At 42.6% G+C, this 13,257-nt stretch overlaps 1 protein-coding gene across 5 annotated transcripts in view; it reads right to left on the bottom strand.

Annotated features, from left to right (window-relative positions):
• Positions 1-13,257, bottom strand: part of SH3KBP1 (SH3 domain containing kinase binding protein 1) — a 320,771-nt gene that overhangs the window by 81,405 nt on the left and 226,109 nt on the right. For all 5 annotated transcript variants that reach the window (XM_037046255.1, XM_037046253.1, XM_037046250.1 and 2 more), the window contains one exon: positions 5,960-6,054. In XM_037046255.1, the coding sequence (XP_036902150.1) occupies positions 5,960-6,054 (95 nt within the window). The remainder of the gene's footprint in view (positions 1-5,959; positions 6,055-13,257) is intronic.

Raw genomic sequence — 13,257 nt, 5'->3', positions numbered from 1 at the left:
CTGTCTTGAGAAACGACATATACAGTCTAACAAGACAGGCCCTATTACAAGAAATATATCCTATGACATAAATGACTCATTTGCTGAACACTGATATTTTTCAAATGTGTGTAAACCCAGATGATCCCAGACCTGTGCTTAACTTCTTTGTTCACTCATAAAACATGTCCTTCTAATGGGCCTGTCAGCGTATCATCATTTTCAGGGTGGCACCTGCTAATTTACCCCTCACCCCTGAAACCACATTTAATCCTAGCATTTGAGCTCAGCTAAAAGCTTCAGCAGTTGAGAGAGAAAGGGTCAAGGCCAGCAATCTATTTAGCTGATCAGTTCTCTCAGAAAGAGCCAAGAACTGTTCTTGAAAGTCCTAAAGATACTTGTCTTTGAGGAGACAACCTTATTACCTATGGGGCAGCAGGAAGCAAAAAAGTCTGAAGACATTTTTCTCATGAATAAAAGTTTCAATGAATGAATCAATGGAAGGGAGGCAGGAAGGGAAAATACACATTAGAAAAAAACAATAGAACATATAATCACAGTAAGGAGCTCAGGATTTTTGGCCTTTTTATGGTAAAGGCAAGCAGAAAACTCAGTGGTACATGGGCCCAGAAGAAAAGAGGAAGGCAGAATACACTGGCAGGAAAGGGGGAGAAAGCAGCAGAACGAGAGGGCTTTAGGCATAAAAAAGAGCCAACATTAGTCCTGAGCTGAGTTCATCATTTCCTCTGGGCTGGCTATCATTTCATTTCTGTGGAGGTGACAATGGAATCAGAAAGTCATGGGCAATCCTTTCTGGAAGAGATCAGAAACATGGACACCAAAATGTATGCACAAGAAACCCATGAACAGGGTAATGGTGTGGTAATACTGTTCTCCTGATAAGATCATGATAATGTCATCAGTTTACAAAAAAAAAAAAAAAAAACCCCACAGGCCCTTGCCCTAGATATTTAGCAATATGGGTGACTCAATGGGTACACAAGTCCCCTCTGGGAGTGACTGAGCTCCACCTACCACAAGCATCTGGCTGTCCCACAGGAAGTTCGGACAGTACCGCCCTGCCCAGTCCAGTCCCTGAGTTCATACTCAGGGGACACATCTGCCCTGGCTCTGCCACTGACTTGCCGTAAGAACCTTGGGAAAGTTGCTTCTATAGCTGCGCCTGTTTCTCCTTTTGTAATCTGGACTCAACACCCGTGGAGCCACCTAATTCCCAGGGCTGCTGTGAGGCTGAACTGGGGAGAGACTCAGGGGGAAAAGGAGTGATGATGAGCATCCCGGCTCTTGCTGCCAGTGGCCCAGAGGGTCCTGCACTGGGAAGCTGCAGTCATTCATGTAGGGAGATTGAGCTGTTACTAAGTTAAATGCTTACCTGTTGTCTGGGAAAGAAGGGGGGAAAATACACCGAGGGAGAGATGGAGGAAGCTGGGGTGACGAGTACTCAGTCCTAACTCTGTCCTCACCGCAGGGTTAACTCCAAACATTTGGGCTCCCTGTTTTGATAAATCCTTAGGCAGTGGTGAAACTGCCAGTTTGGGTTTTTTGTGTGTATTTCTACCTGTATCTAATCCTCCGGGTTCCCTCTTTCTTTAGAGTGCATCTGTCACCCTGAGCATCAATACTGGCTTGTATTGTCTCTTTCCCCTTCCCTCCGTCTCCCCTGCTCCATGATTTTAGCCAATAATAGTATCCTTCCTAGTGTTGACCTTGATGTTGTCAAATAGGCATATACACCCAAGAAGCAACAGAGGGGCTGTGTCTGCTTTAGTAAGGGTCAAAGACACAACTAGTCAGGGGATCATTTTTATAAGAAATGCCTGAAGATCCTTATTTACAAATAGGTCACATGGGAAGCCCTTCCTCCCAGATTGGGGACATGAGTAGCTGAGAGGAAAACACCATCACCTCGAGGCCAGGAGGCTATAGGCCAAGGGCAAAAATATTGTCCCCTCTCTCCATAGCTTGGCTCACTGAGTGTCAAACAGCAATGGACAGGACAGGGGTCACCCTTCAATGATGGCCATCATCATGGCTGAGCCCAGCCTGACCCTATCAGGCTGCTCTCAGGTCTTCTCTAGGGAGCTTCTCTGGTTGGACACCAGACCCAGAGGCTTCTGAACCCTTTCGGCCATGCTCTGGGCATGAATCAGGAAGGCGGGGATGGGAGCTGCAGGAACACAGACAAAGGAGCTATTTTTGAGTGACTGGAAATAAAAACTAAACACAGGTGTGTTCCGCACAAGTGGAAATGTTCCCAAATCCACAAGAAATCTTTAAAAATAAACTAAAAAACAACCCATTTGGGTTGCCACATTTCATCCTAGTTTCCAGAGACACACACAAATGCTAGGGGTCTTGGCACATTATTTCAGGAATCGCGGAGGGCACTCCCACTAAAGGTGTCTGACTCATTTTCTAGAAACCTACAGGAAGTGACAATCTAGGGCTAAAAATGAGCGCAGCGCCTGCCCTGTGACACCGGCCACAGCGCTGAAAGCAGGGCAATGGGAAACCACCTTCACTGACTGTGAGAGGAAAGCATGACTGAATTTGGGGTAAAATGAGAACCTCTACAGCAAAAGCAATCAGAGTTCAGAGAGCAGCAATTTATTTATTTATTTATTTTTATTTAATTCTTACTCAAGTACAGTTTTCTGTTTTATATTACGTACAGAGAGCAGCAATTTAGATCTTTCATCGCAACTTATGCACCCAATAAAGACGCATACACGACTTATACGTACAATAAAGATGCATATCCAAATGCCTATTAAACGCATCATGATGAAGCTGTTCATTTTACAGTATCAATAGCACACAATCACCTCAAGGAACTCTGAGTGACTCCTTAACTCAAAGGAAGATTTAAGAATCTTCTATGATGTCAGCAGGGTTTGATAGACTCAGGCTCCATTTTTCCCCACTTCCAGCAGGCAAAATATTTAGGACCCATCTTTTCGTCCAAATTCTCATTGAAAACTCACCCATTGTGAATTCTGAACTATTTCAGGTTGATTTTTCTCCACTGTTACCTACTTCCTGGCCCGGTGTTCCATCCTAACAGCAAACGGGCCCAGACACAATAGCCCTTTCACTCCCATTTCACAATCAGAGAAAGAGCAGCTGAAGTTGAAGTGACAATTCCTAGGATTATAGGTGCCACTCACGGGTGGACCCCTCCCTGTGAGAAGCACTTTATACCCAGCAGCCCTCACGGCAGCCCTGTGAGGATTTCCCAGCTGCAGAGCTGAGAAAACTGAGGCTCAGAGCAGTTAAGTGACATGCCCAAAGACTCACAGCCAGGACTCGTGTTGCTGATTCAAACCCTGGTTTCTCCAAGTTGGTGGCCTACGTGGGACTTGTCAGTGTCACAGGCTGCTTCCTGCAACCTGGAGTGCTAGGTCATTAATGGGAATAAAAATCAAAACCTATAGCAGTTTAGGATATCAAGAGACCTGATTCCATATACCATATAAAATAATAATAAAAGCAAAATGATGGAATACAAAGGACTTTTTAAAAGTGAGAAGCTCTGGGAGAGCTTTTTTAAAGTGAGAAGCTCACAATGGGCCCGAGCACATGAAATTGCATAAGTTAAGACTGGTGTATTATCAGCTACTGAACATCTTACTTAGCTGAATGGGTAAGCAGAAGGCATCTGGGTCGCAGGAACACAGTCCAGGCCCAGTTAGGGAGGACACACAAGGAGGACTGGGACATCCTGGGAAAGTTCACTCACATAGAACAGCGACATAAACCAAGGCCAGAAGGCTAGACCACCTGGACCAATGAGTGTAGCATAATCAAGTTGGATTTTACAAAAAAAGAAGTCACTCAAAACCTTCATTGGAGCAGAGGGGTTCCATCAGCAAAGCGCCACTATGAAATGGCATAAAGAAGGGGCTGGGGTGCTAGGGATGAAGTGGCCCTCTATCTTCAGCCACCCCAGGGCTCTCCTGCAGAGCAGGTACTGTGGAGGGTGTGGGGGAGCGGGGGGGGGGGGGGGGTGGCNGAGGCGGGGGGGGGGGGGGGGGGGGGGGGGGGGGGGGGGGGAGTCCCAGGAAGGAGCAGCCTCCAGCCCGAGCCTATCTCTACCATGGACAGGAAGTGGCTGAGACTCAGGAGGGAAGACTGTCCCTAAGTTCTGGTGCAGTGTGGATGGGACAGGAGAGAGTCCCTTTCTGACTAAGCTCTTTTTATCAGACTGGAGGTAGGAAGGAAACAATCAAGACGAATGTGTTCTCATTGTATGTAATCAAATGACAGGGACTGGAATAGTATGTTACAGTAGAAATAGATGTGTTCAGGTAAGGGACTACCTGCAGCAGGTTTTTCTTTTTTCAAAACCTCATTAGATACTATTGATAAACTTGGTTTTGAATTAAAATGAGGCTCCCCCCACTCCAGACAAAAATAAGAAAGTGAGTCCATCCACTATCCAGAATGGTAGGTACTGAATTCTCTGCTTTATCATCACAGGAGAAAGTGGTCTCCCCTTTCTCTTGTATTTGTGCTACTCATGGAAGTATTTGTATTATGCCTCACACCCACTTAACAACTTCCCTCCCCCCACTGTTAGATTAAGGGTCTGATTCAATAAAGGGAGTGCTCCTTGCACCACCTGGCCTCCTTGGCAGGAACAAGAGGCCAGCATCTCCCCTCCTCCGATTTCCTCCCACTATGGAAAACACCAAACACCGACAGAGATCCACAGAAATAAGTTCGGGGAGAATATTTACAGGTAAAAAGAGGGACGGGTGCTTGAGCAATAAACACAGCAAGGCATAGTTTGCTATTCTAGAAAGGTGCCCGCCCCTGGCATTGTCTAGCATACTTCTTTCCTATGGAGTGGTGAGAAGGCCAGCTCTTTCCCGAAAATAATTTCACCTTTTGCAAGCTACTTAAGCTCTGGGGTCATCGGCTGTCTGTCATCATTGGCTCAGGCTCTTAAAACACAACCTCTGTACCTATTTCTTAAAGATAACTTCCTTGATTATAAAGGTAAAGCAAACTGATCACTTGAGGCGGGGAGTGGGGGGCAGGAGATGTGGTCCATTCCCTCTCGGAAGCAGTAGGACCCAGGGCCTACCTCCCCACACTACCCCCACCCACTGTCCCCTCTCCCTGCACCCTCCACTCTGCCAGTGCTTCCCAGCCCTACACAAATGCAGGCAGCCATGATACCTGTGCTAAGGGAATTACGTATTCCCTGCCACTCACCTGGATATAAGAATTAAGCCACCTTGCCTATCTTAAAGATGGGTCAGCTTTTCATCGTATCTGACCATCATAAAATTTCCGTACCTCAGAGAAAAGGCCATACACTCTAAGAATCGCTTACATAATTTAATCTTCCAACCACCTACCTGGCAAGTAGCACTGCATGAAAGCATAAACAGTACATGGCCCAGGCCCTGTTAAGCTGTGTCACTTCAGACAGGTTTTATAGCTCTCAGGATGTTTATAAGACTCTGCCTATAATGATAATAAAATGGTTCAACCTTCTTAGCCCAAACAAGACAGGCAAAATTCTCTGAAGCATGCTACCTGTCCTTGATCTGAAGAGCAAACATTCTTTAAGTACCTTCTGCCTGTGAAGCATGACCTGCCTTTTTAAAGTCTCTTCTTGGATATACCGTGACCCAGAACTTTGCAGCCAGGTCTGATGTGCAAGAAGGCCGCCTTCTGGGTTAGCCCTTCTGGGACAGATGTTTTCTGCAGACCCATGCAAATCTATAGCTGGCTCTGAAGCAAATCGATTCCATTTGATTTTTAAGTTCATTCATCTACCTGGATACACTAGGCTTTGCCTGGTCAAGAGAAAAGACACAAGAGTCTTCCTGATAAGTTGAGGATCATGGAAACCTAGAGTTTCAAGGGCTAAAACAAAGCTTATCCTATGTAGTCAACACCTTGAAGCAGTTCACAGTTTAGAAGGCAGGAGAGAATCTTTATTTACCTTATTGATGAGAGTGACTATATCTCCTTCTTTGATTGTCAATTCATCATCATTCTGTGCCTCATACGGAAATATTACTTTGCAGTAATCCTTGGCTGCAAAGAAGAAAAGAAAACATAACCTTTAAAATGCTTTATTTAATGAGCTGGTCCAGGAGAAGATGTTCTTCATCATATTAACTTCAGGGAAAAGGACACTCATGGGATAGGATGTAACCACTGCATAAAGAAAGGATCACTCTTTGTTTTCTCATTTGGGGCTTATGCATATTTATTCTCTTCATTTTTCCCCTTAAAAATCACATGATGTCATGAAATGCCATTGACTGCTTTGCTTATCTCAAGCAGAAAAGCAAAAGTGTCCTTGGCCTCAAGGAAACTAAATGTGTATATTTCGTACACACTTTCTTTTAAAGAGAGCCATGCTTATTGAACCTATGTTTAAAGGAATTTTTTAAAGGAATTAGAAAAAAGCAAATTGAAGTTCGAGGATATTATTTAACTTGCCCTAGGTCACATAGTCCTAGGACACATAATAAAGGGTAAAACTGAGGTTCTAAACTCAGTCTTTCTACTCCAATTGTGTGCTTACCCAACTAACCCCTGGGACACCATTAAATATCCTTAATTTTTCTTTATTGTTGACACTATTATAGATATCCCCATTTCTCCCCTACTTTGTCCCCCTCCACCCAGCCCCAATCCCAGCCTTTACCACACTGTTATCTGTGTCCATGGGCCAGGCATATATGCATATATGTCCTTTGATCAATCTCTTCCAATCCTCCCACCCACCTCTGTCCCTCTTGAGACCTGTGCTGGTGAGGATATGGAGAAAAAGGAACCCTCAAGCACTGCTGGTAGGAAGGCAGACCAGTATAACCACTGTGGAAAACAGTATGGATGTTCATAGCAGCACAATTTACAATAGCCAAGAGTTGGAAGCAACCTAGATGCCCATTGGTAAATGGCTGGATCAAAAAACTATGGTACATTTATATAATGGAATTCTACGCAGCAGAAAGGAAGAAGGAGCTCCTACCCTTTGCAACAGCATGGATGGAACTGGAAAGCATTATGCTGAGTGAAATAAGCCAGGCGGTGAAAGACAAATACCATATGATCTCACCTTTAACAGGAACCTAAACAACAAAACAAACAAGCAAGCAAAATATGACCAAAGACACTGAAATACAGAACAGGCTGACAGGGACCAGAGGGGAGAGGGGAGAGAATCACAGGGGAAAAGGGGAAAGACTTACATGAACAAGTATAAAGGACACATGGACAATAACTAAGGTGGGGGGTGGAAATGGGAGGGAGGTGGGGAGCACTGGGGGTGGGGCAGGGCTGGGAATATAAGACAGAAAACTGTACTTGAACAAGAATTAAATTTAAAAAAATAAAATTAATTAATTAATTTTAAAAAAGAAAAACAGTATGGAGTTTCCTCAAAAAAGTAAAAATGGAACTGATTTATGACCCAGCAATCCCACTTCTAGAAATATACCTTAAAAATACCAAAACTCTAATCAGAAAGAATATATGCGCTCCTATGTTCATAGAAGCATTATTTACAATAGCCAAGATACAGAAACTGCCCAAGTGCCTATCAGTAGATAAGTGGATAAAAAGGCTCTGATATATTTCTAAAATGGAATATTACGTGGCTGTAAAAAGGAAGGAGCTCCTACCCGTTGCTACTGCATGGATGGACCTGCAGAACATTATGCTAAGTGAAATAACCAGGCGGTGAAAGACTAATACCATATGATCTCACCTTATATGTGGAGTCTAATGAATAAAATAACTGTTAAACAAAATAGGACCAGAGGCCCATGCCTCTGATATATTTTATATACTCTTTATTTTATATACCATTTTATATACTCTTTGGGTGCGTGCATAAGCAGACATAACTACAAAGAGCAAAAAAGCTTAAAATTTGCCTGCACTACCTTCTTCCACACATCACTAAATTACAAACAGTGTATTTGTGTTTGTTACAAAGCTGACATGGTACTCAAAACAATGAAAAGATTCACTATGGTACCTCTTAAGAGACCAATGTTGACATATTTTTTATGTAAACCTGTGTTAACAACAAAGAGCCAACAAATACTGACCCAATGTTCTTTACACACAGGTGTGTGTGTGTGGGAGGGGGTGACCTTGTGGGAATATGTGCCATGGCCTCTCTGTGGGAACCTGCCTGTTCATAGAAGGGGCAGTTCATCAGCAAGAGTACACAGGAGCCCTCACCAAAGAGGGTGAAGACACAAAGGTCACTCGAAACCAGTTCAAATATGTCCTAAATTATATGCTTTTCAAAGTTCATCTGATATTAAGTCTTCTCTGTATATGCAAAACACCAGTTTAAGAGACTAAAAGCATTTGTAAAATGTTTGGGAAATTAAGACTTAGAAAACTAGGCTTTGATGACTCAGAACAGAAGGTAGAAAGAACAATTCAAGAGAATTCGGGTTTACCAAGACAGGCATTTATTATTCTGCATCAAAGTCAATGGCCCTAATGGCTTTAAATAGCCTTAAATATTTCCCCCTAATTAGGCCAGTTCTTGCAGACACATCATATAACCTAGAGAGATATACACAAGTATCAATGATATTGTCTATAGCACATTTTATATCACGGAAATGTGTTTTTTATTATGGTTAATGTTACATCAATCAAAGAGTGATATATAAAATAAAGAATAAAAATGTGTAACACAGATACGCTGTGGTCGAGGGGTGGTCTAGATAAGACAGAGAGAGGAGAAGGGAAGGGGAGACAGAAGGACTTACTTTGTTCTATGCAGATGTCTTCGCTTTCTGTCCAATGGCTCCAAGCTACTAGTTACATCACCTAGCCTGGGTTGGAAACCTGCCGTCTTAGGTACTCTGGGCCTCTAATGCCCTTTGCTCATTAACCATGCTGAGGGGCACCAGTTCTAAATCCCACAATACCAAGTTGCTTTAAGAGTCTAAGGACCACATAGTTACCAACATTTCATCTCTCTCTAATTAGTAGTAGAAAACCTTCCAAATTCTGAATTGGCCAAATGTTCTAAAGGGAGGGAAAAAGCTAAGCATCTGTAAATTGGATAATGATAGCTCCTTGCCAATTTTCCTATTAACTATCTAATGAAATAGGACTACTCGATGTCAAAATTTCCAACACTGAAACAAATATAGTATTATTGCAGAAGTGCCCTGCAGAATTCAGTTTTAAAGATAATTCATTAAATCAAAATCATGGAGATGCGTTATAAAGAAGATAAGATACCAAGGCCATCAAAGAAAAAGAATAAGTTATGTTTCTATTCTTTTTCACCCACAGGGTAAGTGTGGTAGATGTTGGTTAGCCTCCCAGCAGCCATTCTCCATCCCCTTCCCAGTTCTCAGAATCCTAACGTAGACAGGCATCATATTTAGGAATAGGGACCCCTCCCACAGCCCTAGGGAGGAATACAAGCAAATAATATTAATCTCACTCCCCTCTATCCATGAGTGGTTTAAGGGTGAGTGTGTGATCTTCCAGCCAGTGAGATGTGAGAGGAATTCTTCTTGGGGATGGGAGTGGGGAAAGCTGTTAGATTTTGCTCTGTAATTAAAAAAGAGAGAGAGAGACATGAGGAGAACAGTTGCCCCTGCCTTCCTCCTTTCAAAATTGTTTCACCCTTGTTGGAAGACAGCACAAGGTTTGACACTGTGGCAGTCATATTTCAACCATGAGAGGAAAGCCAAAAACTCACATGCAGGGGGTGATCCTGAGTCCTGACATTACTGACATGTCTGTCTAATTAACCAACTTCAGAAGGCCTGTCCTTACATCTTGTTACCCGACTTCATAAAACTCTATTGCTTACCACCACTTTGTGGTCAGGTAGATATTTACCACTCAAAGCAGAAGGCACCCTGACATGAAAGAATTCGGCAGAAGAAAGAGGACACGTACAGGGACCTCCTCTGAGACACATGACTCTAATCTGCCTCTCCTAAAAGCTTCTTCCTATGCATCTTTGTCATTCCCTTTGCCCTCCCGATTCTTCTCTTGCTACCGCGGGGCCTGGCCTATATATAGCAGGAGGTCAACAAATGACTGTGGAATTAACATGTAATCCACACAGTGACAAAACATTTACAAAAACTACTAGCATGCCTTTAAAATGTTTCACAGGGCTAGTTTGTTTTCTGCCCACAATTTCCCTACAACCTAAGGAGGGGAGGTGTCCCCCTGCCTTTAAAAAAACAGCTTTAATGACATATAATTTATATACCACACAATTCACCCACACTAATTGTATAGTTCAAAGAATTTTAATATATTCATGTAGTTGTATACCATCACCATAACTCAGTTTTAGAACACTGTGAGGCATTCACTACAAGCAGAATTATCTAGGAAGGGCCAACATTTAATTGGATTTATTGGGGTGATACTGGTTAATAAAATTATATAGTCTCAGGTGTACAATTCTTTAAAACATCATCTGTAGATTGCATTGTGTATTCACCACCCCAAGTCAGGTCTCCTTCTATCACCATTTATCTCCCCTTTACCCTCTTCTACCTCCTCCACCCCCCTTAATTTTATATAAAAGGAGATACTGGTGCCAGTGGCTACTGCCAACCATCACTCTCCACGAAGCAGGTTCCTGCATGTTTTGTCCCTCTCTGTATCTCCAGAACCTGACGCAACTCCCACTCAGTGCTTCTTGATCCCCGAGTAACACTAAAGTGGAGGAAAATTTGAGGAGCAGCAAAGTGGAGGAAGGAGTTCTGGGCCAGGTGTCGAGTCAAAGACAATCAAGACTGGGTTCGGTCCCAGCTGGGCCTTCCCGAGCATGTGACCTGAGGGAATCACGCAGCAGCTCTGGAGCTCACTGTCCTCAGTGAGAAGTGGGAGGCCAGCCAAAGAGGGAGGGGTAAGACAAGAGTTTGGTTAACTGCAGCAGAAGTCCTTTAGCAAGTTTAGATTCCAATATAAAACAACTAAAACAGAGTTGTTCTTTAATGAGAGAGTAAGGCTGACCTATCTCCCACCCAGGTCCCCAAAAACATCTCAGTGAAACAACAGAGGCCTCAAGGAGCATACTTGGCCACACCGACGTCCCTCAACCTGTGACACTGCAGGGCACATCACAGGCACAACTCAGACAGCTCCTGACCAAATATGGCAACCTATTAGCCTCACATTTTAAGTTATTATGATATATTAGAAAATAGGAATTTGGCTTTACTTCTGAGGCATTTGGGCCCAAATTCAGAAGTACTGAAAAATCAAGACATTATGTTGGTTTGGATGTACTGATGGTTTTAAGATGCTAAAAAATAAATGTAGATGAAATGTATTAACTTGAGACCTTGATTTCAATTTTATGGTACATGGAATAAAGATGTTCCTCACTTTAATTAAAAAAATATATTGAGTCACCACCATGAAAATGATATTGTCAGTTCTTGGACCTGTAAGATACGAATCAGTCCAACTACGCCTCCCATCCTCACATGGAAGTGACACCTAATGCTTGGAGAAATGTAAGCGGGGGAAGAAGGACAGAGAGAAAGAACAAACAGGAATAAGCACAAACTCACTACGGCGTACTACTTTTGTGGTGTTTCAGAGCAAAGCAAGATTACATTCAGAAGAAGAGGAGGCATTTGATATGTCTTGAAAGAAGAATATAATTCTAAATTCCTTTGGACATGGGAAGATATAAATTTTAAATGAGTAGCAGACAGAGATAGAGAGGTAGGGAATAAAATTAACTTTTGGAGGCAGGCATTTTCCACCCGTTCATCAATTAGATAGACTTAATTGATCAGAGATCAAACAGGAATGAAGACACACATACGCACAAAGAAATAAAGTCACAATTTCAAGGACTGAGATGACTTTGTCTCTATTTTTTTCTTTAGAAAAACTGAAAAAATATCAACAAATTAGCATAAGACGGAAATCCTAAGTCAGTTCTTAAGCTTTTTTTTTTTTTTGGTCTTCAAGTACTTTAAGAAGATGATCCAAAGTAATCACTTTCTCTTTCTAGAAAAAGGAAAAACAACATAGACACATTCAAAGGTGCAGAGAAAAATGTGTACAATATCAGAGGGTTCGAGGACACTGAAACCCTTGCCTCATTACAGATCAAGATTCCCTTTACTAATCAATAGTTGGCTGCCAATTTTGGAAACTTGTTCTAGTAAAAACAGTCATGATTCACCTCCCCCCTCCCAAAACACATTACTTCAATCTCCAAAGTTCTAGAAATTTACATGAGATTAAAAAGAGACTGTTTAAGGAACTGCACTCACATGCCCATGTCCCAAGAGTCCCTTCACCTGGTTTTTATAATCTATTCATATAAAAAAACAACCAACCAACTTAAAGCCCTGGCTGGTGTAGCTCAGTGGATTCAGTGCAGGCCTGTGAACCAGATGATTGTGGTTCGATTCCCAGTCAGGGCACATGCCTGGGTTGCACACCAGTTCCCAGCAGGGGACCCAGGAGAAGCAACCATACATTGATATTTCTCTCCTTCTCTCCTTCCTTTCCCCTCTAAAGATAAATAAATAAAATCTTTACAAAGGAAAACCAACCAACTTAAAAAAACACCTCCAGCCTAAAAAATAAAAGTGAAACAAACAGAATAAACAGATGGTTGGCAGTAGCCACTGGCACCAGTATCTCCTTTTATATAAAATTAAGGGGGGTGGAGGAGGTAGAAGAGGGTAAAGGGGATATAAATGGTGATAGAAGGAGACCTGACTTGGGGTGGTGAATACACAATGTAATCTACAGATGATGTTTTAAAGAATTGTACACCTGAGACTATATCAGCAGGCAGAACATATACACACACCAAGGAAATAAAACTAAATCCAGGACAATTCTCTGGGCTTAATTTTAGGACACGAAGATCAAAACCCCATGTGTCACATGACTGACATGAAGATCAAAACCCCAGAGTCTAGTAGTAAGCCTTCGAGAATGTTCTGAAAGGGTGCTAAGCACCAGGTCACAGCTAGAACTCTTTTTCGTGGTGGGGGGCAAAAAAAAGTATCACGTTCGGTGTGCAACAAATGGATGATCTATCATCCCAAGTGGAATAAATAAATAAATAGATAGATAGATAGATACTATACATAGATTTCAATGCTAGAAAGGAGCAAAACAACTGTGAGGACGTGGAGCATGGACTAGTGTGGTGGTGGTGCCAGACTGCGCTGTGTGATAGAGTTAGATAGGAAGTCCAGGTCTCTGTCAGAGTCGGGGGGATCTAAGGCTAGTGGGGAG

This window comes from Sturnira hondurensis, unplaced genomic scaffold, assembly GCF_014824575.4.
Source record: "Sturnira hondurensis isolate 20B ecotype Veracruz unplaced genomic scaffold, ASM1482457v3 Scaffold0005220, whole genome shotgun sequence".
In the NCBI taxonomy this organism is placed as follows: Eukaryota; Metazoa; Chordata; class Mammalia; order Chiroptera; family Phyllostomidae; genus Sturnira; species Sturnira hondurensis.
This window is presented reverse-complemented; position numbering and strand designations above follow the sequence as displayed.